The sequence below is a fragment of the Petromyzon marinus genome, chromosome 32, assembly GCF_048934315.1.
Source record: "Petromyzon marinus isolate PM22_M1 ecotype Great Lakes invasive population chromosome 32, UKy_Petmar_22M1.pri1.0, whole genome shotgun sequence".
NCBI classification, from domain to species: domain Eukaryota; kingdom Metazoa; phylum Chordata; class Hyperoartia; order Petromyzontiformes; family Petromyzontidae; genus Petromyzon; species Petromyzon marinus.
In genome coordinates, this window is record NC_133698.1 from 11,659,296 (window position 1) to 11,686,912 (window position 27,617).

At 47.4% G+C, this 27,617-nt stretch overlaps 1 protein-coding gene across 4 annotated transcripts in view; it reads right to left on the reverse strand.

Annotated features, from left to right (window-relative positions):
* NCAM1 (neural cell adhesion molecule 1) overlaps positions 1 to 27,617 on the reverse strand; it is a 216,082-nt gene that overhangs the window by 54,606 nt on the left and 133,859 nt on the right. For 3 of the 4 annotated variants that reach the window (XM_032964618.2, XM_076071288.1, XM_076071290.1), the window contains exons 3-9: positions 27,148 to 27,354; positions 20,528 to 20,671; positions 19,813 to 19,950; positions 18,299 to 18,416; positions 12,359 to 12,519; positions 9,153 to 9,301; positions 7,433 to 7,462 (exon numbers count right to left, since the gene is read on the reverse strand). In XM_032964618.2, the coding sequence (XP_032820509.1) occupies positions 7,433 to 7,462; positions 9,153 to 9,301; positions 12,359 to 12,519; positions 18,299 to 18,416; positions 19,813 to 19,950; positions 20,528 to 20,671; positions 27,148 to 27,354 (947 nt within the window). The remainder of the gene's footprint in view (positions 1 to 7,432; positions 7,463 to 9,152; positions 9,302 to 12,358; positions 12,520 to 18,298; positions 18,417 to 19,812; positions 19,951 to 20,527; positions 20,672 to 27,147; positions 27,355 to 27,617) is intronic. The other variant, XM_076071289.1, reaches the window with a different exon arrangement.

Consider the following 27,617-nt stretch of genomic DNA (forward strand, 5'->3'; position numbering starts at 1 on the left):
CCTTCAATTGAAGCTCTGTCTTCAATTGAAGCTCTGAAGACGGCCGCTGCGTTGTGGCCGAAACGTCGTGAGAATTTTATTGTGTTATTTTATTATTTTATTCTCATTCTACGTGACTTTACCGAAAGAACCAAAGAAGATGAATCCTTGCAGTCACGAAAGCTTTAAATCGAAATATATTATAGATGTCATCATAAGCTATTTTGATTCACGAAACTATTTTCTTTTTAAATGCGTTAAAGTCATAAAACATCACATCTCCCATTGGCTCGCATTGCTTAAGATCTCATAGTCGCTCCCACACGTATGCGGCCAGAGTCATTACAAAGAAATAAAATCGTGAAACGTGATCAGGATGCCCTCATGGCCGCAGAGACACATGAATAAAATAGTAACCGTGACGATAGACGGGCACTTTGTCGATCCATAGAGATGTCAGTCACGGGATTTTGCCACATACTTGAGTACTCTGGTCAGTGCAGGTTGCCAAAGAGGGGGGCTACTGGGGGAGGCGGAATGGAGCAGAGTGGATGGGGGGCTCGAGGATCTGTTCAGGTCACCCTCTTCACCAATTTTAGCGGTGGCCGTGGCTAATATCGGTCCGTTAACGGTTGTGCCACCGCTCCATCCCCACGTGATTGTAACTCGCATTATGGTGCCAATTTATTCCTCCTTTGCCGAAGCAAACACTTTTCAAGCGGCTTAATAGAGAAATGCACTTCTGTGAAAAATATCATAGGAGAGGTGACATTTCACAGATGGCTCATTCCTGCCACAAGTGGCACAAGGTAAACAATAAAATAGTAAAAATATAAAACAATAAAATTCTCACGACGTTTCGACTGCAACACAAGCAATCATCATCAGGTGTGAAAACCACAGCAAGAAAAATTGAAGAAAAACAAACCGCCACTTTTTTCAAATTTTCTTGCTGTTGTTTTCACACCTGATGATGATTGCTTGTGTTGCAGTCGAAACGTCGCGAGAATGTTATTGTTTTATATTTTTATTATTTTATTGTTTCTCTTCCACGTGACTTTACCGAAAGAACCAAGAATATGAATCCCTGCAGTCACGAAAGCCTTGAATCAAAATTTGGCACAAGGTGTATATATAAAATCCATACAGTTGTTTTACTACGTGCTCATTTTTCATGGATTTATTTTTTAATGAACCCACTCGGTATGCCCTGATATTGTCAGGAACAGATTTTTTTCTTCGTCTTCTTCTTCTTGCTGCGCTTTGCCACCACAAGCCCCGAGAGTTTTCTGGCACGACACTTAAAATATCGAGGCGAGCGAGCAAAAGCGCTCGGCGATTTGCGAATCGCTTGCTCGCGTCAACACAAGGACGGGGTGGGGGAGGGGGTGGGTTGCAGGGTTGTCCGGGTTGCACAGGGCCCGCCCGCCCGCCCACAAGACAAAAGCAGTGGGGGGGGGGGGGCACGCAGAGAGAATGACGATGATCACCCGAGGGGGGTGGGAGGGGGCGACAGCTGAGATCTCAGAAAGCACTGAATTCCCTTTGCAGATATACAAATGCATAAAGCAGTCATCAGACTCAAAGGCAAACACGGTTTTTGTTGCTAACAAAGACGGTCACTGCCATCGGGCACTTTTCAGACGCACTTCTGTGGCGGCCGTCTGGAACGCTCTTCTCCTTCCAATGTTAGGAAGCCACTGGGTGCTGTGCACTTTAAAATCACCTACAATGACAACGAATTCCTCTAAGCACTGCTTTTTTGTGTTTAGTATGTTATCTTTCACCCACACCTCCGATTAGCACAGTTGGCTATGTACGGTGCAAAAGAAGTTCAACATACATACATTATTTCATGTGTATATATGTATACCTTAATTGTAATAATACAAATGTGTCTATTTGCAATGGTCGAAAGATTTGAGAGCATAGGAAACGGGTTAATAGGAATCGACTTGCTCCCACTGCGTATAATATTATTCCTACACGAGGGGTGTGCGTGTATGTATGTGGCCGTGGGGTTAGTGTGGGTGCGACGGCTTAATTACTCACGACTTATGTGGAACATGCACGTGGAGTTCATTATTTGTGTATATTATGAGCGATGAGACAACAAAGAAACGTGCATCGTATGTGGAAAATCACTGCGGGTTTAGCCATTTGGGCGTGCGTTATTAATAGTGACGGAAATAATTTGCGAGAAGGCCCTACGACTGAGCTGCAACATATTGGCCCATGGTTTAACGGAGCAATATTCAAGTTGTTTGTACAGAATTTCTGATGGAAAAGCTCAGTTTTTTTTTTACAGAAGTGAACATCATTCATGGTATAAAAATTGTACCATAACTGCGGCATAAAATAATAATATGCCATCCTCAACATTTTAATCGACGTTAAATAATCCACAATACCATTTAAAATCGTAGGCTTTCTTGTGAATATTTTCCAGAGAGTTGTGTGGCATTGGACAAGTTACGTAGCATTAGATAAGACCACTAAGTTGAAAATCATTTACTTCGTGAGCAAGCTTAACAATGTTATCTGTGATTGATAAGGAAAAGTTCTAAGATGCACCCATAATTGCAGAAGGATTGATGTCATACTGCAATTATGAACTGTACAATCACGCTCAACACACATATATAATGTGTGTTATATATGATATTCTGTATATGCGCTCAACACATATATACAAAATGTGTGAATGCACAGATTATATATGTGTGTTGTGATACCCCGTGATGCACACAACGGGGTATCTAATATTCTATGGGTATCTAATTTAATGTAAACGTGATCTTTACAATTATGTTTTGCCTCTTCTATCTAATACCCCGGGAGGAACTTGTGTCAACGGCGCATTTAACTGAGGAGAGCTGACAGCAGGAGACCCATCCCCTCGCGCTGCACACAACTTCCAGCGTGAAACTGTCAAAGTGCGCGCTTCCGAAAACGCCTTTAAGAAAATCCAACTTTGCCTCCCGTGGCCTTGCTCGTGCCGCCGCGGCTTTTTCGATGTCCTTCAACAACCGGTCATCCGCTCATCGCGCCCACACGTAACTCGCACGAGCTTCCGAGGCGAGGAAATTAGTGCTTCCTCAGATTTCCACGGCTCCCCACGGTCAGCACAAGTGAGAGGGAGAAGTCACACGAAGCAGGCGTGCTGGCATGCAGGCGGGTGTGTGCACGTGGACGTAGGGTCGGCAGGTATGAGTGCTGCGAGTGTGTATATATATATAAATACGTTCCACGGGCTCCTGAGCGCAGAGGCGAGGTTTTACACTTCAAAACTAAACTGTGATACTATTTTGTTTTAAACAGGCAAGGGCCACTAAGCTATGTAGCTCTCTCTCTCTCAGAAGCGACCTGGCTACCGCAAATGACGCAGTTGCTTATCATCACGTGGACATTTATTGCAGCCAAACACTCTAAACGCGTGTCGATTCTAAATGTGGAGGGGGAAACCCGAGGACCCGGAGAAAGATCCACGCGACCTTGGTGAGAACACGCAAACCCCCAAATATACAGCAGACGTCAGGGTAGGGATGGAACCCACTATGTCCTGTATACCAGGCGAGGTAGTTAAAATATCATAGCCACAGCGTGTCAGGGTTGGGATGGAACCCACGACATCCTGTATACCAGGCAAGGTAGTTAACATATCATAGCCACAGCGTGTCAGGGTTGGGATGGAACCCACGATATCCTGTATAACAGGCGAGGTAGTTAACATATCATAGCCACAGCGTGTCAGGGTTGGGATGGAACCCACGATATCCTGTATACCAGGCGAGGTAGTTAACATATCATAGCCACAGCGTGTCAGGGTTGGCATGGAACCCACGATATCCTGTATACCAGGCAAGGTAGTTAACATATCATAGCCACAGCGTGTCAGGGTTGGGATGGAACCCACGACATCCTGTATACCAGGCGAGGTAGTTAACATATCATAGCCACAGCATGTCAGGGTTGGCATGGAACTAACGACATCCTGTATACCAGGCGAGGTAGTTAACATATCATAGCCACAGCGTGTCAGGGTTGGGATGGAACCCACGACGTCCTGTATACTAGGCGAGGTAGTTAACATATCATAGCCACAGCGTGTCAGGGTTGGGATGGAACCCACGACATCCTGTATACCAGGCGAGGTAGTTAACATATCATAGCCACAGCGTGTCAGGGTTGGGATAGAACCCACGACGTCCTGTATACCAGGCGAGGTAGTTAACATATCATAGCCACAGCGTGTCAGGGTTGGGATAGAACCCACGACGTCCTGTATACCAGGCAAGGTAGTTAACATATCATAGCCACAGCGTGTCAGGGTTGGGATAGAACCCACGACGTCCTGTATACCAGGCGAGGTAGTTAACATCTCACCATGCGACGGCCACTGAGGTCTGACTTGACTGGCCGTCACGGTGGCAAAGCGCCAACGTGCACGCCACCTTGGCTCGAATGAACTTTGGAATGCTAAGTCGACACCAGGTGAACCGGCCAGCCAGAGAGGGTTTAGAGTGGCTCGCTAAGCCACGTGACACGACCACGTGACCAAATTGTTGAGTTCCACTGTGGCAGCGTCGACTCATTGCACGCGGCGACGTTCACCCAATGTGAAAATCCAGCGTGGTGCCAGCCAGTCCTGCGGATGCAACGATTCTCTTTTCTAATCTGCAATGCTGAATGGAAATGCATTGTACGAGTGACCTGAAGCCTATAATTTGGAATTTGCCCTCAACCACCTGGTCACCTGTGACCTCATCAAGTTCACCGATAGGTTAAATGCTACCAGCCTGTATGAGATATGTTAGATGGAAACATGTATGGTGCCCTTCAGCATCATCTAGGTCACAGGTCCTAAGTCATATATACAGTATCTCAGGATTAACCCCATAGGTCCCTGGCTCCTTCCGGACAGAATCAACTCTGACTCAACACTGTGTGATGAAAATGTACTTGGGTCCCGTGACTCACAGACAAATGATGCTATGCATACTTGCAACTGCTCAGTGAATTATTATTACACTACACATAACATCCCAGCTTAAAACTTCACATCCAAATGCTATAGATTGATACACTAACAATGTGTACAGTAGTAACTTCTTAAAGTTACCGAGTTATGTGTACGTAAAAAATAAATAGACCTTTGTCAGTCCACTGGTGGATGAAGGCCTCCTCCACATCATCGGTCATCGGAGTTGTTTGACTATACTTCACCACGCTGGTCAGTGTGGGTTTGTGAAGGGGTGGGGGGTCGACTAGGATGGTTCAGATACTCGCCACTGATGTTAGTCGTGGGTGAGAAATTAGCTCAGATTGCTGGGTTTATTGCGTAGCATTGTAACAACGGTACACCATCACTCCACCTCCACGTGTATTTGTGCGTGTTCTGACATTTTTATAAATTCTAAATCATGCTGAGTAATCGTTCTCCCGCCAAAGTGCGGTCAAAATTAAAGCATTTCACTGAAAAGTCGAGCAATTGATTTCACCCCCTGGGTAACAGCTTCGCTTTTCTTCTTTCCATACAAATATTCATTTTGTAATGTTCCGCGTTGTGTGTGTGAATGTTTGTTGCACTTACGTTGTCCCATACACTTAAGTCGACGTTAAAATTCTAGTTTTTTAAAAAACCCAACACCTGTCAGGTGGCTGCAAAGGCAGAGCGGGCGGCTCGCAATCGGAAGGTTACGAGTTCACATCCTGGTTGGGGAGGGGGATAACCCAGCCTATCATCCCTCTGGGGTCGATAAAATAAGTACCACCTTGTGGGCAATTCAACATTGGTTGTCACAATCGGATAGATTAATCCCTCGGCATAGGAACGTGGGATGTCCACCAATTGCTCAGGGCTGTGAGCGTTTGATGAGCACCGCCTCAATGCTCATTCGAGCAGAAAACCACTTTGGACTTTGACTCTAAATTACCCAACGTTCCGTGACATAAGATACGAACCAGCGCGTGCATATAATCTTACCGCAAGACCACGTTTGAAGCCAATTTGTACTAACAATGCATTGCATCGTTCTGTGCAGAATAGTGCTCCTCCCTCCTACGGAAAGGCAGCCCTCTCCATTCAGGTGCAAATTTGAGTCGTCAAGAGCATGAGCACGTCTGACGACGAGAGTAAGCGTGGCCAGCTGCATCGTGGAGAGATGAAGGTTGGAGTTTTGGGTATTAAGCACCGGACCAAAAGCTGAATTATTTGCCAATGTGAAAAATTTTAAGACTATTTGTTATCTCCATATATATGTAAAAGGCAAAGTTGTGAATATGTGTCTGTTCAAAATGTTTACCGTACTTCCCGACATGCAACAAACTGGAAATTTGCCATGTTAGTACTTTCCAGACTGTACACCACGCAAAAATTATAAAATATACTTTTTTTTTTGGGGGGGGGGGGGAAGGAGCTCAATAATCCATATATTTTGTGCACGGCAAGTGAGCTGTGACGTCAAATCTGTCACGTGACCGTCGCACGTGGAAGCGTAACGCATTGTAGTGTAGCGGTTAGCACGCCGCGCTACGAACCCGGCGACCCGAGTTCGATTCCCGCTCACGGCCACCACCGGTGATGATTATTTTAACCGGTCCTGGGCCTCCCCTAAGTCGACTCAGCCTCAAACGACTAACTGCTGTGGTGTGAACATCGCCACTGGGGAGCCAAAGGCGGCTGGACATGGTGTATCCAAGTCCCGGGCGAAGCCGGGTAGTACAGCTAGTATTTTATATAATGTAAGAGACGAGAGCCCAATATGTGGGCCCTGTTGGGAGTTACAAAGAAACTCTCCATGCGAAACCTCACACTTCCACTTGCTATTGTAGTAAATACGTACAAAAAAATGTTGCTCGTCAACAGTTTGTGATGCCTCCTGGTCTCTACAGCGACCGCTTGCTACTGACGAGTGTGAAGCAAAGGCCTTTGGACGGCTCTATCCACGGGGGGCCTTCTTCCACCACGAGGCGTCAAATCGCACTTTGGAATGTTACACCTCGCGGCAGCAGAATTGCCAATATATACCGCTGGTGACAAATATCCACAACAAAACACAATTTTCTAATGAACCCTTGCTGTTAATTCAACATAGCGCAACACCATCATCATCATCATCACCGTCGCCGTCATAACAACTACAGACACGGTGACTGATTACAAACAGTTTCTGTTAGTAACGCATCTACTGGCCCATCTACCATGCAGTTATTTAGCGAACTCAATATGCAAAATAATTAGAAAACGCATATTAGGAGGCTTTAGGTTGACTAGAAGCTGGTTAGTTGCTTTATACGCGACTCGGCTAAGTGCTAGCCAAAACGTCTCGCACACGGATTTTGTGGTGAGTCGTGTTAATTGAGAATGGGGGTGAGTTGGGGGTTGGGGGATGGTGATGGTGGTGGTGAGTCTCAGGAGAGGCACAGACGGTAGATGCCACAGGGAGTATACCTGTCTGGTGATTGGACGAGTCCAAGATGCCTATGTAAGGAGACAGGGAGTGGTTATAAAGAGGGGGACAACCGAGAGAGAGAGAAAAAAAAGAAACACGCTGCCAAAAATCTTATTTTTTTACATTGTAGGTTTTTATCTTCTGCATTGTTAGCAACCACGGAACCCAGCAGTCGGGCACGTCTCATTACACGGCTTTAGAGTGGAGCGTTAGGTGCCGATTGTCATGCAAACCATATCCAGCAAGCACGTACAGTGAGGGAAAAGAGTATTTGAGTGCTCCTAATCTCAGCTTGTTACTTGTATAAAAGACACCTGTCCACAGAAGCAATCAATCAATCAGATTCCAAACTCTCCACCATGGCCAAGACCAAAGAGCTCTCCAAGGATGTCAGGGACAAGATTGTAGACCTACACAAGGCTGGAATGGGCTACAAGACCATTGCCAAGCAGCTTGGTGAGAAGGTGACACAAAAGAACTGTCAATCTCCCTCGGCCTGGGGCACCATGCAAGATCTCACCTCGTGGAGTTGCAATGATCATGAGAACGGTGAGGAATCAGCCCAGAACTACACGGGAGGATTTTGGCAGCTGGAACCATAGTCACCAACAAAACAATTGGTAACACACTACGCCGTGAAGGACTGAAATCCTGCATTCCTGCAGCACCCGCAAGGTCCCCCTGCTCAAGAAAGCACATATACATGCCCGTCTGAAGTTTGCCAATGAACATCTGAATGATTCAGAGGACAACTGGATGAAAGTGTTGTGGTCAGATGAGATCAAAATGGAGCTCTTTGGCATCAACTCAACTCGCCGTGTTTGGAGGAGGAGGAATGCTGCCTATGACCCCAAGAACACCATCCCCACCGTCAAACATGGAGGTGGAAACATTATGCTTTGGGGGTGTTTTTTTCTGCTAAGGGGACAGGACAACTTCACCGCATCAAAGGGACGATGGACGGGGCCATGTACCGTCAAATCTTGGGTGAGAACCTCCTTCCCTCAGCCAGGGCATTGAAAATGGGTCATGGATGGGTATTCCAGCATGACAATGACACAAAACACACGGCCAAGGCAACAAAGGAGTGGCTCAAGAAGAAGCACATTAAGGTCCTGGAGTGGCCTAGCCAGCCTCCAGACCTTAATCCCATAGAAAATCTGTGGAGGGAGCTGAAGGTTCGAGTTTCCAAACGTCAGCCTCAAAACCTTAATGACTTGGAGAAGATCTGCAAAGAGGAGTGGGACAAAATCCCTCCTGAGATGTGTGCAAACCTGGTGGCCAACTACAAGAAACGTCTGACCTCTGTGATTGCCAACAAGGGTTTTACCACCAAGTACTAAGTCATGTTTTGCAGAGGGGTCAAATACTTATTTCCCTCATTAAAATGCAAATCAATTTATACAAATTCAAATAAACCTACCATTAAAATTATAGACTGATAATTTCTTTGTCAGTGGGCAAACGTACAAAATCAGCAGGGGAGCAAATACTTTTTTCCCTCACTGTAACTGGCACAGTTCACACGTTGGTTATTGTCCAGGATTATCACACACACACAGCCCGTGTTACCCATCGTTACCAGCTCCTACCGCTCATGTGTTGAGCATTATGCAAGGCGAGACTGAGAAACGGTCTTCTCCAATATTCATTTCCTCACAGCTAGCCGGGCGACCGCAAAACCACGAATTAACTCTGACCTCCGGAACCATCTCTCACCTGCTGCCCCTGGCGGAACACGTGCTGGTCGCTGACCCTCCTCCAGGTGATGGTGGGCAGGGGCTCCCCCTCGGACTCGCAGGTCAGCACAATCTGCTCCTCCAGCTCCGACGTTGTTTTGTTCTCCAGGTAGGTGATCTCCGGTTTAACTGCGCCGCAAAAGAGTGGGGACACGTGACGGTTCACAGCTCACTGGATTCGCCGGGTCACCGAAACCGGTGACCATCCGGAGTCACGGTGGCTAGGAGACGTTAACTACCTCACCTGGTATACGGGGTTCGTGGGTTCGAACCCGACCCTGATGCCTGCTGTATATTTGGAGCTTGCGGTGTCTCTCTCCCCGTGGCCGCGTGGATTTTTCTCCGGGCCCTGCGGTTTTTTTCCCCCCTACGCAATTTGAATCAACGTGCGTTGGCTAGAGAATTTGGCTGCTATAAATTTCCACGCGATGATAAGCCACTTTACCGAGCTATCAATTGTGATGGCCAGGTCGCTTATGAAAAGAAAAGGGAGCTACATAGCTCAGTGGGCGTTACCTGGTCAAATAAAACTCGTTGAATAGTTTGGTCCGCCCGACGTCTGCTGCAGCCCGGCACGCATTCTGATCCGCTCCCCTCCTCCCCGCAACGAGACGGCAAGCGAGCGCGCACGGGGTGTGACAATGCCGACGCGTCGTTTTTTTTACCGTCGCCAGTTTAATCGCGTGCCATCCAAATGTCCTTCCGTTTGTCAAAGCAGCCCCGACGTTTTTTTTTTTATAAAACGGATGACTGAACGGCTGGATAAATGAACCGGCACGGGTCCCAATACATTTTCCATATTTCACTTAATTACACCACATTATGCCCTTTCACATCTGGCCAATTACCTGTCCATTGAACTACTCCTTCCTCAGCCCCCCTCAGCCAACTTCAGTTCCCCGAACATTTTAAAAAAACAGACAACACACAGTGCAACAAGACAAGATTCATTTAGCATTAAAAGAGCCTCAGAACAATTCCCCAATCGCTCCTCGCGCGCTCAGCCTTCGGTTAAACAATACGGAGCTGGAACTGTGACACAAATTACACCGGTTATCTGCCCACAAAAAAAAAACCTCCAAACAAATTTTAATTGCTTCATTTCAGCCTGCCACTTCCTGCGCCCGCGTACAATAAAACCCGCGCCGGTGATGAATCACCAAAAAGATTATGCCAAGAAACGAGCGGTAAATCATCAGTCACAGTTAAGAGGACTTTCGCTCTTACACCTTATACTATTTTAGCTCACTTACCACAGCGCAAGCGCTTAATCATCGGTGGGGCGGAGGAGCGGGTAATGGCCGTGGACGATATCACAACAATAGGCACGACTGTGGCGACTGTCCTTAAGCTATATTTATAATTAACGAACAATGGCACTTTGCTGTCCTCATTAACAATCTCCTGGGCTCAACCTTACTCATACCGACACTTTCCCCTTATCACTTTTTCCACGGCAGCCCACGGAGAAACCACCTGAGGGGCCACCCTTGTTCTTAAAGTAATTTCCAACAAAGTCGGCTTAATAATTACGACAATCGCAGTTATACCACGGGTGATTCCCATGTGGAGGACTCCAATTAAATTCGGTGCTCGTGAAACAAACCGTACAAGTAAACAACAGTTTTTTTTCTCAAACTATAAAGCATCTCTTTTCCAATGTTAAAGGTAGAATATGTGATTGCAGTGAGCAGCTGCGATCGTAGACTTTAAGCCGGGCAGATACCCGTCACTAAAAAAGTTCTCAACCAGGTCACCGCTTCTCGCACTTTAAGGTGTGCTTCTGCGGCCGTCTGGAATGCTCTTCCTTCTGATATTATGAAGCCACTAGAGCTGTGCACTTTTATATCTAGATTGAAAACTAATTTCTTTAACCCTGCTTTTTGCCTTTAGCTTGTTGTCCTCCAGCCCCCCCCGTTACCTCCGATTAGCACGGATTAATTGCTTGACCATTTGAATGTAAGTGCTTCTGATAATTGCCTCTCACTTCATCTCTAGTTGACCTTGTTTAAATTTACCGGTTTGTATCTTTCGTTACTGCAGGAATTCATATTCTTTGGGTCTTTCGGTAAAGTCACGTAGATAGAAAAAAAAAATAGAAACAATAAATTAATAAAAATGAAAATAAAGTGAATGAAAAATAAATAAAAGACGTCACGACGATTGCTTGTGTTGTGATCGAAACGTCGTGATATTTTTTATTATTATTTTTCATTCACTTTATTTTCATTTGTATTCTTTTATTGTTATTATTATGTCTATCTACGTGACTTTACCGAAAGACCCAGATAATTACTGGTTTGTGTTAATCCCTTCTGCTGCAAAAAATATTTTAACTGAAATCATATCGAATTGAAGAGTTTTATTTGCGTCATTTTGATGTTGGCATTGAGCCTTTCGGAATTGTTCTACCAATGCTTGGTTTTTGTTGCCACTTATTTTGTTTGTACGTTTGTTGCTTCCTTGTCACCCATGTCTCCTTTTATTTTTTTTGGAACATCTCGGTGTGAAACTGAATGTCCAGGATGTTGGCTGACACACACAATGGAAATACGTAATGACTTGTATACAAGAATGGTAAATATATAATGTACACCTTTTGCATTTATACAATGATTATCATACCCACTCCCAACACACAAATACATTTACAATATTAACAACTGCTATGTCTATGGTGCTAAATCTTATAACCAAATGTCTTGCATTAAATAATAAAATTGTGCCAAATAATGTAGAATTTCTGTAGCCAACGCTTATACCCCTACGTTTGTCGGTTAGGCAACAATGTGGTTCTATGCCAAAATTAGTATCATTAATGACATGATTTTTAGTATAAAACGACCACGTTACTTAACCCTACAAATAACGATGGGATCAATGCCCATAGCCGGTTGATATTTTGAAATAAAGACTTTGCTTGAAAGATTTCTGTCCCTTTTTTTATTTTACTTCACAGTTGCTGGGCACAGGCCCCAAAATTGTCAAGCAGGCCGGCAACAAACAAGCATGGGGGAGGGAGGCGGAGTGAGGATGATGGTGAGGTGGGAGGAGGGGGAGGGGGAAGGAGGGAGGAGGAGGGAGGAAGCGGGGGGAGGAGGGTGGAGGAGAGAGGAGGGAGGGAGGCAGGGAGGGAGGGAGGGAGAGAGGCAGGGAGGGAGGGAGGGAGAGAGGGAGGCCACTCACCAAACACCTTGAGGGTCACCTCAGCGTCCTGCTCCCCGACCTTGTTCTCGGCGCTGCACAGGTACTCCCCATCGTCCCCCTTGGCCACGTTCTTCACCACCAGCTCGCTGCCGTTGGCTCTCAGCGCGTACTTGTCAGACACTTCCAGCACCTCGCCATTGCTGCTCCCCCCACCCCCCCCCAAAATGGCAAATGATGAAACAAGACGATCGATCAGTACGTCAATCGACATGCCGCACCTCCGATCATCACGGTCGGCTACGTACGGTGCAAATGAAGTTCAGCACACGTACATACAGTAAGGGAAAAAAAGTATTTGATCCCCTGCTGATTTTGTACGTTTGCCCACTGACAAAGCAATGATCAGTCTATAATTTAATGGTAGGTTTATTTGAACAGTGAGAGACAGAATAACAACAAAAATACCAGAAAAACGCACGTCAAAAAGGTTATAAATTGATTTGCATTTTAATGAGGGAAATAAGTATTTGACCCCCTCTCAATCAGAAAGATTTCTAGCTCCCAGGTGTCTTTTATACAGGTAACGAGCTGAGATTAGGAGCGCACTCTAAAAGGGAGAGCTCCTAATCTCAGCTTGTTACCTGTATAAAAGACACCTGTCCACAGAATCAATCAATCAATCAGATTCCAAACTCTCCACCATAGCCAAGACCAAAGAGCTCTCCAAAGGTGTCAGGGACAAGATTGTAGACCTACACAAGGCTGGAATGGGCTACAAGACCATTGCCAAGAAGCTTGGCGAGAAGGTGACAACAGTTGGTGCGATTATTCGCAAATGGAAGAAACACAAAAGAACTGTCAATCTCCCTTGGCCTGGGGCTCCATGCAAGATCTCACCTCGTGGAGTTGCAATGATCATGAGAACGGTGAGGAATCAGCCCAGAACTACACGGGAGGATCTTGTCAATGATGTCAAGGCAGCTGGGACCATAGTCACCAAGAAAACAATTGGTAACACACTACGCCGTGAAGGACTGAAATCCTGCAGCGCCCGCAAGGTCCCCCTGCTCAAGAAAGCACATATACATGCCCGTCTGAAGTTTGCCAATGAACATCTGAATGATTCAGAGGACAACTGGGTGAAAGTGTTGTGGTCAGATGAGACCAAAATGGAGCTCTTTGGCATCAACTCAACTCGCCGTGTTTGGAGGAGGAATGCTGCCTATGACCCCAAGAACACCATCCCCACCGTCAAACATGGAGGTGGAAACATTATGCTTTGGGGGTGTTTTTTCTGCTAAGGGGACAGGACAACATTACCGCATCAACGGGACGATGGACGGGGCCATGTACCGTCAAATCTTGGGTGAGAACCTCCTTCCCTCAGCCAGGGCATTGAAAATAGGTTGCGGATGGGTATTCCAGCATGACAATGACCCAAAACACATGGCCAAGGCAACAAAGGAGTGGCTCAAGAAGAAGCACATTAAGGTCCTGGAGTGGCCTAGCCAGTCTCCAGACCTTAATCCCATAGAAAATCTGTGGAGGGAGCTGAAGGTTCGAGTTGCCAAACGTCAGCCTCGAAACATGAATGACTTGGAGAAGATCTGAAAAGAGGAGTGGGACAAAATCCCTCCTGAGATGTGTGCAAACCTGGTGGCCAACTACAAGAAACGTCTGACCTGTGTGATTGCCAACAAGGGTTTTGCCACCAAGTGCTAAGTCATGTTTTGCAGAGGGGTCAAATACTTATTTCCCTCATTAAAATGCAAATCAATTTATAACATTTTTGACATGCGTTTTTCTGGATTTTTGTTGTTGTTATTCTGTCTCTCACTGTTCAAATAAACCTACCATTCAAATAAACCTACCATTATAATTATCGACTAATTTCTTTGTCAGTGGGCAAACGTGCAAAATCAGCGGGGGATCAAATACTTTTTTCCCTCACTGTACGTACAATCAAGGCATCTGTTCATAGGCAATCAAGAGACGGCTCATTGCACCGCTGTTGTAGCATCGAAGACGCATGCTGGATGAACACACAAGCACGCACATTTACACGTCCTCAAGCATGAGTACACTTTTTGGCTAGCAATCGAACATAGACGGTCGCTGCATCGAAACGCGCATTCAGGTGCGCTTGATACGCTCTTCCTTTTCAATATTGGAGCTGTGCACTTTTAAATCATCCAGATTTGGGGGGAGACAAAAGTGACTGGTAGGCACGTGATGAATCGCCCCCTTGAGATTTGATGAATTGTCACGATTCAGGGTGGCTATTTAATTTGAGAATATATTTGTTTCTCACTGTGTTGCACGTCGAGCCTCTAATGGCCACAGGATTCACATCGACCAATTACATACATGTACGATCGGATCAAAAAGTATTCTCACGCGCACGATTCAATGTGTGCATTGTGAGCGTAAGAACCGATTTTTTTTTATGAATGAACCAATGCATCAGTAATTGTGTAGCAGCAGCACGGTTTGGTGCAAGCCACCTCATCATTTCATGCAGGAACCATTTCAGCCTTAATAGGTACTCACTAACCACATTGGGTTACAAGAATGATCTTTGCGTGTGTGTGTGTGGTGTGTGTGTGCGTGAGCGGTAGTGTAGCGGTCAGCGTGCTGCACTACCAACCCGGCGCCCCGAGTTCGATTCCCGCTAACGGCCAACACCAGTGACGATTATCTGAATCGGTCCTGGGCCTCCCCTAGGTCGACTCAGCCTCAAATGAGTACCTGGCGTGGTGTGTAAATACATCACCACTGGGAAGACAAAGGCGACCGGGCGTGGTGTTGGCCACCCACCCCCTCGTGTGCTGTGCCAGGCCTTCATAGGTGCCCGCAAACAGCACTTGTCACAACAGTCTGTTCAGGCTACACGGGAGATCTTCGTCCTTGTATTTGCACACACACGCTGGCAGCTTGCCTCATCAAAATTAAACGTGTATACACAGGCACAAGTCTGCAGACCATGCTCAACCAGACGACAGATGTCCATCCCTCTCAGGGGAGCTCTTCCCAAAACATAAAGTATGCGTATTCACAGGGACGGATGGGTAAAGCAAAAGGCAGTTTGCGCGATAAACAAGGCACTGAACAAAGGACGGCCCGACACCTGCCCACGTGACAAAGAGGGCTCCCCGATCGCGACGCTCGGGATGCTATCAGATTGTCTGGCGGACTTTTTACTTTTTGACCCGGGTGCTTGGCCCACGTGCGTGCATCTCGATTAAACGGGCGACAGAACCAATAAACGCATTTGAACAAAGTGGTTGCTCCAGAGCTTGTCAACTCCCATTTGGAGGAGGCCCTCAAGCTTGTCAAGACAATTAGGCTGAGAGAATTAAAATAAATTACGTTAACCGCCAGTTGTGCTTGGGCCCCCGCGAGGGTGTATTGTAAAGCATTCCTCGGTGAACGGGACTGCGTAATTTTGATAGAATTCCCACCGACGCTAGACCCCCGTGCTCCAAGCGATAAGTTGAGAGGGAGAATTTTGTTTCGAATGTCTGACATTAGACTTTTCCTCTTAACTGCCGAACATCATTCGGCGCATGAGGAAATGTTTTGTTTGTTATTTTATTTTACCAAAGACAACATATATAACCGGATGTATTGAGCTAAATTGAGTGTATTTAATGTGCTTGAATTTACACGATTCCTAGCCTGCAATCAGGAGTAGAGCCTTGGAATGGAATGGTGGCAACGTGCGTTGAGCATTATTGTGGAATCGTGATTCCTCCTCCTCCCTCTGTCTTCTCTCCTCCACCCTCCTCCCCCCACCTCCTCCCTCCTCCCCCCTCCCCCTCCTCGCCATTGCGCCTGTAACATGGTACTGTGCAGGCGAAGGTTGCTGGATCACGCAAATGCTGTGAAACTCCCATCCTGTGGGTGTTCGAGGTGCCATACCCTTGGCTTGCCAGCAGAAGATGGTGCAGAGAAGATTGACTCATCTCCATCTGTTCCGTCTGTATGGGATAGAATATTGCCCTCCCCGTTCCACAGCCCCCCACTCTATCACCCTTCCCTTGGCTCCAGCCAGCGAGACCCCTCCCCCACACACCCCTCCCCCCCCCCCCCCCCAATGGGCTTTGCCACCACCCCTGGAATCCGCATCCCTCACTGCCACCCCCCACGGCCAGCGAGCTGTGGTCCCCCCCTGCTGGGCATCAATTAAGGGGGGGATGCGCCAATCAGATCGAGCTGGTCGGTGTGTGCCATGAGCTCTAGCCAATTAGAAGGCTGGGAAATGACATATTGATAACACTTTTTTCTATCACATGATAAAAATCCAGATTATTACTGCTCAATTTGACGCACGTATCGCGAGCGTAAACCAAAAAAATATTCGATGGCATCGGCATGAGGGCGTACAGTTGGGGCAGTTGGGAACATCAGCAGCAGAGGACAGGGAGAGTTGAGAGGCAGAGGAGTTTTAGGTTTTTCCTTTTTTTTGTAAATGGCACAGAGATTAAGTGCTCCATTGAACCAAGATCGTTTAACTTTTTTTTCTGGGAGTTAGAGTGCAGGGTATGGACTCCGGTGAGCAAGTACATTAAGTGCCACGCTCGAAATGGTAGGCATTGAAAAGCAGACAGAATAAAACGGTAGCTACTGTCACCGCTTCCAGACGGATCTTTGTGGAGTCACAACATCGAACAGACGAACGAAGGGAGGAAGGCAAAACATGAACAGTGGTCTATGCAAATAAACCATTAGCAATACCCGCCAATCGCCACTAAGTGACGATGACATCACACGGGAGACCGTACATGTATGCAAGGACAAAAAACGAGCATACCTACCCACACGTACACACACACGCAGTGCAAGCACGCTCACATGTACAAAACGACAACGATTTTCCCGTTCACTTACATGGACGGTTGGAGTAAGTGTCAACAGGGAGTGTGAATTCATAAGAGGAGGTTTTTTTTTTAGGTTATATCGCGTAAATAAAAATGTGTTGTTAAACCCGTCACCACCCGACACAGCCGATTGGTGAGGTTTGTCACTTAAACAAAACATGCTAATTAGTTACCATCTCAGCACATGGGTTGTGTGTTGGAGAGTAGTAAAACCCACGTCAACATTTCCAATTCGAGTACCGTGATGATTTTCTGGTAATTGGGGAGTATGAATTCGGTCCAGCATGGCACACCGTGCCAAGTTGACTTTTTTTCCTCAGTGATGATATTCATGACACTACATACCAGGTAACTGGTAATTGGGGGAGTATGAATTCGGTCCAGCATGGCACACCGTGCCAAGTTGACTTTTTTTCCTCAGTGATGATATTCATGACACTACATACCAGGTAACCAGATTGACTTATAGGGCACTCCGTCGGGAAAGGTTAAGATATTCGTTGCCACTGATGTTAGCCAAGGTTGGGTTTCGAGCTCGGGTCGCTGGGTTCGTAGCGGAGTTCACGAATCCACGACACTACAGACCCCCAAGGTATTTGTGAACGAGTTCCAGATTGACATGTTTGATATTTTGAAATCTGAGGCCAAATTTCAGATTTTAATTCACATGTTCATATTTTAGGATTTTAATTTCTGAAATTACAATGACATTCATTGTTTATTCACCAAATTTAGTCCATTTATCATGAGAAAACTAAAAAAGATAAATATTTGAATATTTTTTTTCAAAGTAAAAAACATTTTAATTATCTAAGCAAAAGCGACATCACACAACATCAAAACGACATCACGTGACGACACTTTTGTTGCGGGAAAAGCTCTGAAGCGATGCCGTGGAAGTTCCATCCACTTCCTGCGAGGTCACATTTCCGGATCATCCAAAATTTCACATCCAAACCAATTTTTATTTTCTTCTTCGGCTCAAACCCAAACTCAGGGAACACTTCCACGCCACAAACACAAACACGCCGAGACATGCACGCCACAAATACAAACACGCCGAGAGACACGCACGCACAGAGACACGCGTAACACACACCGGGTCCAGGTGATGATGGGTTCGGGGAATCCGTCGGCTGTGCACACCAGGCGGGCATTCTCTCCGCGGTCCGCCGTGGCGTTCACGGCGTTCTGTCGCACGCGCACCGTCGGGGCCACTGCGACGGGGATAACGACGACGAGGGGACAGTTGTACGAGGGGGGCATCAACATCAGCGACAGCGACAGCAGCAGCAGCAGCTTGCAACAGCAGCCTTAACAGCGGCGGCAGCACCAGCAATAACGACAAGGTACGGCGATACCCCGATTTGCTTCTCCCACTTTCACGCCGTTTCGCGAATGCGTCGTCGCTTTATTAAAACCGCAACCTGATTCGCGTCGCCTCAGCCCCACAAGCTTACGTCGCTGACGGCACCGTACATCTTTTCTCGTTGTCCGTCACAGCTCTCAGCCTTCGCCTCCACCACCACCAGCACCACCTTATCTACAAACCTTGTAAGTCACTTGGGTTGACGTCGTTTCGACATTCGTCACTGCGCCTTTAAGAAACGCATCGCCGCGAGGTAAACCGGGGGTGTTGCTGGAGCTGCGTTGGCATCTGCCAGTCACGTCGGTCAGCGAACCTATAACACCTGGGGTCTGTTCCATGACCTCCTTAGACACTTCACGTGGCTCAAAGGGCACCTAGCCTGGCACGAGTACTGTGGTGACTTCTCACTTAGCGGCTAATGAGGGCTGTTGTTGTCGTCCACTAAAAATATTATTATCTACTTTGAGTCTCTCGGTAAAGCCACGTGGATAGTGGCTTTACCGAAAGACCCTAAGAAAATGAATTCCTGCAGTCACGAAAGCTTTAAGTCAACGATTTAATAACATCGACGTTTCCTTTTCCCGTGAAGCAAGACTCACTGTTCGATTTAAAGCATTATATAGTGTAGTGTATACCCAGTTACTGTTAATAGCTCAGCTTATTGAAGAATATATTGAGTACATTTATTCTGTGGATGTGTATGCTTTGACTTTAACATAGCCATTTCTGTGACCAGTCACAAGCTAATCACTCAGCTATTTCAATGCTAAATTCTATGCTAATTCCTTTGTAACGGGGTGCCTCTGTGGATGTGTATGCTTTGACTTTAACATAACCATTTCTGTGACCAGTCACAAGCTAATCACTCAGCTATTTCAATGTTAAATTCTATGCTAATTCCTTTGTCAAGGCGCTCTGTTTCTTCTCACACAGCTTAAAGGTCGCGGTCTGAGCTTGGCTGTGTTCGCTCCAGCGCTGTCCTCCAGACAGTCTCGTCCCTTCACCCGATGAAAGCCGCTTGTGTTGTGGCCGAAACGTCGTGAGAATTTTATCGTGTTATTTTATTTTATCAATTTATTATTTTATTCTCATTCTACCTGGTGACTTTACCGAAAGAACCAAAGAAGACTCACGGTTCGATTCAGTTTCATGAGATGCGGTCGCATTTCGATGAAACGTAAATTGTTGTTGCAGGAAAATACAATCCCAAGCCGCCCCCCCCTTCTCCCCCCGCCGGCGCTCACCGTTGACGAGCACGCGGATGTCGCGGTAGTCAATCTCGCCTCGCGCCAGGATGCGCCCCTCGCAGCGGTAGACTCCCTCGTCGCTCTTGCGGATGCCGCGGATTTGAAGGTAGTTGTTGGAGAGCAGCGAGAAGCGGGCTGCGCAACGCACGCACGCCCCCGGGGTCAGAGGGCGATTCACACACGGTGGGATGTTGACCACCTCGCCCGGTATATAGGAGGTCGTGGGTTCGATCCCGACGCTGACAATGCTTGTACATTCGGAGTTTGAATGTTCTCCCTGTGGTTGCGTGCATTTTTCCCCAGATCCTCCGAGTTTTTCCCTCCGCATTTAGAATCAACATCGCGCGTTTGGAGATAAGCCACTTTATTGGGCTACCATTTGTGGCCAGGTTACTGAGTATCGAGACGCTGCATTGGGAGAGTCCTTGCCTTGGTTTTTGCACGAGGGAGAGATCTCGCTGCTGTGTCATCCAAAACCAAGTAATTTACAGCTACATTCTTAGCATTGAGATGTTTGGGAAGGAATCGAAAAACCCAAAGGAAACCCACGCAGAACAAAGGGGGAGAACATTCGAAATCAACACAGAAAGTGACCCGAAGTCAGGATTCGAGCCCAGGGCTATTTTGCTCTGAAGGACAAGTGTTATTAACACTGCGTCACCCTGGCGGCCACGCTGATAGGTGGCATGGGTGCCTGCCGTGTGCCGCTCACCGTCCTTCTTCATCATGACGTTGCGCTCGTTGAATTTCCACATGACGGCGGGCTCAGGAGAGCTGATCACGTGACACTCGACGATGGCGTCGTCTCCCTCTTTGAACTCCTGTGGCGAGCGAGCCTCCTTGAAGGTCACCCTCTCTGTGAGCGCACGCACAAAGACATAGATCCCACCCACCACCCCCAATGAGCCTCAGCAGACTTTTTGTGGCAAGTGCTGTAAGTGAGTGGCACCTATGAAGGCCGGCACGGCACACGATGGGGGTATGTGTCCAGTATCACGCTCGGCCGCCTTTGTCTCCTCAGTGGTGACATTTACACACCGCACCAGATACTTATTTGAGACCTATGGGAGGCCCAGAACCGGTTTAAGTAATAATTACTGGTGTTAGCCATGAGCGCGAATCGAACTCGGGTCGTCGGGTTCGTAGGGCATCATGCTGACTGCTTCATGCACACACACAAACAGCGACGCACAAAGCGTGCATTATTCACTGTCTGAGCCAGCGCAGACCCAATGGAAAATATATATCTTAAAAAAAAACAATGATTTTCCACCACCTCATGCAACCTTTAACACCGTGGGGACAGGTGCCGTTGGTGAGAGCCTATTTAAGGCAGCATGGAGCGCGAGGGGGTGGTGTGGTCATTACGTCAGCTCAGGCTGCCCTTGCCTCCCAAAGTTCTGGGTGCACGACGTTCACAGAAAGCCCCGAGGTGCCGATTCGGATATCGCTCATCACTCGTGGAGGCTGTCAAGGGAGATCACAGCAAGTTACTGGGTTCATGACACAGCGCACTAACCCTTTGCGTTACCGCACCCTGTACAAAGACAAACACAAAGATCCCCCGTAGAGCCTTAACAGACTGTTGGGGCAAGTCCTGTTAGCGAGCGCTTATGAAGGCCGGCACGGCACACGAGGGGGTGGGTGGCCAGCACCACGCCCGGTCGCCTTTGTCTCCCTATAGTGCCATTGTTTACACACCGCACCAGGTACTCATTTAAGGGTGTCGACCTAGGGGAGGCCCAAGACCGGATCAAATAATCGTCACTGATGTTGGCCATGAGCGAAACTTGTACCCGGGTCGTCAGGTTCGTAGTGCAGTGCGCTGACCGCTACACAACCACTCCCCACACACAACAACAACCGCCATTCGCCACTAAGTGGCGGTGACGTCATCATGACGCTTGTGCCAGGCTATGTGCACGTTGAGGCCACGTGAAGTTTCGATGGCCCGCTGGCACGAGGTCACGGGACAGACCCAGGTGCCACGGGTCGACTAACTGAAATGAGTGACTGATGCACCACCTGTGCCCCCTACTGTGCCAACTTGCTGTGCTTTAGCCACCCGGCGCTCCGCTCGTTGTTGTGAGCGTCGCTCCTCCGCCCTCTGTTGTTGGTGGATTGCGACTGCCTCCAACTGCCCAGTTGCGTCCTTCACGAGCCTCCTCCACAGAGGCAGATCTCCATCTCTAGCCCGTGCCGCGCCCGTTGAGCCCCCTCGATCCGGCCAAACAAAAGCTGTTTAGGTATGCGGTGGCTGGGCATGCGGGCTACATGACCCAGCCAACGCAGCCTTGCCTGCCGGAGGAGCTCACCGATGGGACTTTGTCCAGATCTTTCAAGGATTTGTGAGCTCCTCACACAATCCAGCCGGCAGGTTAAACCCAGGATGGATCGTAGGCAGGCCAGCCTAAATGTTTCTAACGGGCGAAGATGTTCTATTAGGGGGGCCACGTTCCGCAAGCGTAGAGAAGGGAGGGAATGACTGTGGCCGAGAAGACCTGAAGCTTCGTGTGGAGCGACAGACCAGGTAGCTTCCACACAGCGTTATGCAACTGATGAAAAGATAATGCAGCTCGACTGATTTGGAGAGAGACCTCTGCTGTCAAACCGGAGCCGGTCATGAGCACACTGCCTAGCTATGGGAAACTCTCCACTCTCCCCACACACACACACACGCACACACACACACACAAAGACACACACACAGACACACGCACACACGTACAGATTTACGAGTACACCAAGGTGCTCTTCCTATAAGTGGATGACAGTTGCCGCACTGTCTCACGCTTCTCTCTAGACCATGGATAACAAGCTCAAAAGAACTGCTAAAATATTAATGCTAAATTAATAATTTCAGTATCATTAAAATTTTATAATTCAGATATCTTTAGGGCCATAGGTCGTCAGTGAATTGGCAGAATTTTTTTCCATTAGCCAACGTTGGGAATGACTGATGTAGTTTGCGGTCATCATCATCACTGCTATAGCCATCAATTGCTTAACGTCTTCTGAACCAGGAATAAATCACAATTTGTGTTTAGCCTTCATACAATAATTCGTCTTCTTTGACCACCTCTTCATCTGTTTCCCCTTCCTTCTTTGCTGCCTTGCCATGTATAGTTCCGTGTATCAACCACCTTCACCTCCTTACAGAAATTCCTTCTGCAAAGGTTTACTCTTTATTACCTTGGACAATAAGAGTGGCATTGTGGATTCCGCTTGGTTTTTCAAACGCATGACTTTCTCCCTCTTCCTTCTTGCTATGTAATGAATCATGGCATCTATTAATTACATCAGGGTCCTTTTGAAAGAGGGAGTTGTGATCTCAGAGGACTCTCATAATGTTGTATATCAAAGAAAATATAGCAAATTATAAAACTAGCAGCTTCAGCAACCTTCACCAACCTTCCTCTTTGCCATCTACCTACTGACATACCCAAAACCCTACCTAACCCATGTATCGACATACCTCCCCTCCCTCCCTACCTACAAAACACTCATAACATTCTTGTATACCCACCTATATCTACTTACCTGTCCACCTAAATACTCGACCTAAATACATACTGATCTATAAAATATACCCACCTGTCTACAAACAAACCGACCTACCTACATATCTATAAATATACATACGTAAAACAACATATACAACTACATACATACCTTAACCATTTACAAACCTACGCACCTAGAAATGTAAAAACATATATACTTATGATTAACTCAGCCTTATACACATTACAATTCAAGGACATAAAAAATAAGTCCTCACATTAGTGGCCATCATAAATATTTATGAACACGAAAATGATATGCGACTCCCGTTTTGACCACCGCTTTGAGCAGTTTCCGAGGGGTATTGCAAACTTCACCTCTGACCTCGAAACCCCCAATGCCGGGCTCCCTGGCTCAAAAAATGTGGCCTTAAAAACGAAACAACAAAACATCTCGAGATTTGCCAAATTGTTCAGGAGATATTGTCAGCGCAGGGAGAAGGCAACGGTTAGGTCTCAGTCGCTCTCTGACCTTGTCCCCGCAGATGGGGGGGAAAAGCAATCCCACGCGATATATTTGTGGTCACGGACGATGCCGAGCATTCGTTTTTTTTCTCTTTAAAAAGAGAAGCTACAACGGCAAAAAAAACCGAGGATGATTTAGAGACACGCGGCCTCAATGACCGGGTTTCCTGCCCAGAACACCGGCTGGCACCGGGGCAGAAGGGAAGCAATCAAAGCACATCGGCACTTACTTGTCTACGCTCGGCTGTTTCTCTTGCACTCCCGATTGCAAAGTTTCAGACTTACTGGACACAGTTCTCAGCTGTTAGTGAATGACTTCATTCATCGACAGGCAAAGTGATGAGCTAGAAACTGAAAGGTAAAGGGGGCGGCCTGGCAATTGAGTATTTTGTTGTTTTACATGTCAACGTGAGAAGCCACTTCGTTGAGCTATCAATTGTGGCCAGGTGACTTCTAAAAATAGAGCTAAATTGCTCAGTGGGCCTTACCTGGAAGAAAAAAAAATAGTTTAATAGTTTATAGTTTCATTGCCTGCTCACACCACTGCTGGCGGGAAGGCCTTCGAGAAAGCCCCTCTCTCGCAGGAGGTGACTTTGGTTCACTCTTCCACGCTGGCATGACATCTCGTAGCAACTAGGAGCACCCCGCACTTTACCCCCGGCACACCTGATTTGCCGATTGGGTCGCGGTGCGGTACCGATTAGAGCTCTTTTGGTAGACAGAGGAGGTGAGGCTGGTTGAAGGGGCCCCGGGAGATTTGAGAATCTTGCCCATTGTATTTACTGCTCCACTGGTGGACATACGTACGTGGCGCCTAATACCGTTTGAGGAGGATTCATTGACTTCCAAGGGCGTATGAGTAGTTTTTGTCCATCCGATCGATTTTCCACGCATCTTTAATTCACTTCATTGACATTTACATGAAAGAATGAATTTAAAACCACGAATGTCCAATGTGAGGGCCTTCTTCCTCATTTGCTTCTTATGTAAAAAGAGTTCACTGCTTACGAGTCCTCGGCTAGGAGTCGGTGTGTGCCACTGATATCATTGCAATGTATCACTCTAATGTACCATTTTCACTGCATTCCCCAATGTTTTCATTCAAAAGTAAATCAATAAAATGAAGGCGGTACAATAACGGCGTACGATCGTTTATGGGCATTGATTCGTTCACCGAATGATTCACCAAAAATATTTAAAGTGACCTAACGGCATCAGTTTAAAAAAATTCAAGAAGTAAAAATTGGAAATAATCTTGAAGATCAAGTAATAATAAGAATAATATTCGTACAGTTCTGCCACTTACGCGAACCAAATTGTTAATAGCTATTTCAGAATCGGAATAGCGACAGTAAATGACTCGCACCGCGAGGGCCCAGTTTCATTTATTCAAACTAATTACGCACGATGAGGCATCTCTCATGTGGGCGAAGCAGCAGTGGCGTTCATTTCACTGTCAATTGAGCCAGGGGCCACGGATGTTCAATTGCGTCTTGTGAGACGTTGCCGCTCGTCGCTAGAAAACAACAACACAACCACGCATAATCATGCTCATGGTAGCACACTGCTTTATTGTTTAATACGGTAAGTACACCCCCCCCCCCCTCCCGTATAATCTACATAGACTGTTGAGGCAATCCGCCTTCATCTCACCAGTACTGGTGTTTACACAACATACCAGTAACTCATTCAAGGCTGAGTCGACATAGGGGAAATAGGTCCAGGACCGATTCAGATATCACTCACCCATAGGCGGAGTTCGACTGATATATTTGGTTGGGAGGCAGGGGTTCGCTTTGTCCCTCACATTAGAAATGGCAGGTGCATATAATTAATTTGTTTTAGTCTTAGTTGTAAACTACTGAAAACAAATCCATGAAAGTGTCCAGTTTGGGGGGGGGAGGGCATGTCCCCCCCCCCCCCCCCGCAAACTTGGCCCATGCATCACCGCTGATGGCTGAGACTCAAACTCAGTTTGACAGGTTCTCAGCGTCAGCCTCTGCGCTAACCACTGCGCTGAACACTGCACCAATGGAAAGCGCTCCGAGCAGATAGATTCATTCCTGCGGGCACCGGGCTGGCGGTGGCCCCTGAGCACGGGTTGAAGGTTCTCCTTGGGGTCGGGGTTTTTGTGAACACAGCCCAAAAGAGGGTGGTAAATTTCACCTTAGGCGACATATTATTATGATCATCATGATTAGTGTTGTGCGTGTTTAACCAGGAATATCTCACTGAATCTCAACACTCTTGTTCACGACGTTCCTGAATACGTTTTCAAAGTAGGGGGGCCACCGATGTGGAATCCCAATCGAGTAATTTTCCAGATAATTTTCCAGGAAGGCCTCGCCCAGTCTCACGACCCATCCTGCCATCGCAGTGGGGGGGGGGGGGGGGTGATGGTTTGCTATGGATCATGACACCCGCAGGCACACAATGGCCCACTCTCGCGATAACGATGTCATGGGATGTTATGGACATTTGTGAAGAAGAGCTTCACAGCTCATCGGATTCCTCCTGCAGTATGAAGATTCCGATTTAACGCCCACTGCGAAGCGGACGGCGCATGGAACATTTACTGTTCATGCACACCACAGAATTAACCTGTGCCATTTGATTGAGGGACTGTGTTATCTTGGTGTGGTTTGGGACGGTTTTGTTGGTTGTGTTGCCTTGCCCAAGCTTGATAAAGCAGATATATATATAATTGATGCATTTATTATTCATTGATTCAATTTTTAGCGACTTGATTACCTTTGTCTCCATGTCGAACTACTATCATGTTTTTGTATCATTTGTTGTAGTAACCTCACTGAACTGCCCCTGCCCCCCATACCGAACATCTGTAAAAATATATCTTTACAGCTCATTGGATTCCTCCTCCTCCAGCAGTCTAAATCAAGATCCTGATTCTTCTGAAACCAGGGGCTGCGGCTGCCAGATTCGAACCACGAAAAACAACCTGCAGAACAACCACAAAACAACCACAAAACAACAACAAAACAACCACAAAACAACCGTGGAACAACCACGGAACATCCACAACGCAGAACAACGTGGAACAACCACGGAACATCCACAAAACAACCGCAGAACAACGTGGAACAACCACGGAACATCCACAACGCAGAACAACGTGGAACAACCACGGAACATCCACAAAACAACCGCAGAACAACGTGGAACAACCACGGAACATCCACAAAACAACCGCAGAACAACGTGGAACAACCACGGAACAACCGTGGTGGGGCACGCGCCGGCGGCGAACACCCGCGGAGGGGGGGGGGGGGCGTCGCTCACTCACGGTAGATGCTGACGATCACGGTGCCCTCGCCGGTGGTGCCGTCAGTGGCGGAGGCGACGCACTTGTAGACGCCGGCGTCGTCGACGGTCACGCGGTAGATGGTGAGCGCCACCTCGTTTTCTTGCCTCGACACCGACACGCGGTCGCTGCTCTCGATGGCCACGCCGCGCGGGTCGAACCACGCGATGCTCGCGACGTCGCCGCTCACTGCCGGTGGCGGGGAGGGCGGTGGGAGAGAGACGGACGGGGGTTGGGGGGGGGGGGGGCGCGGAGATTAGCGGAAGGGGGGGCGAGTCGGTAGACGGAGGTTTTCCTCTTCTTTTTGTCGTGCGGCTGACGCAGATGCAGAGCAGCGACTACAATTTCACATTCAGGTGGTCGAGCCAGACAACCGCGTCAGGAGCAGCGGAGGGTTATCGCTGCACGGTGTGCAAGGAGGGAGACGGAGGTGCGTGCGGGAGGAAAGGATG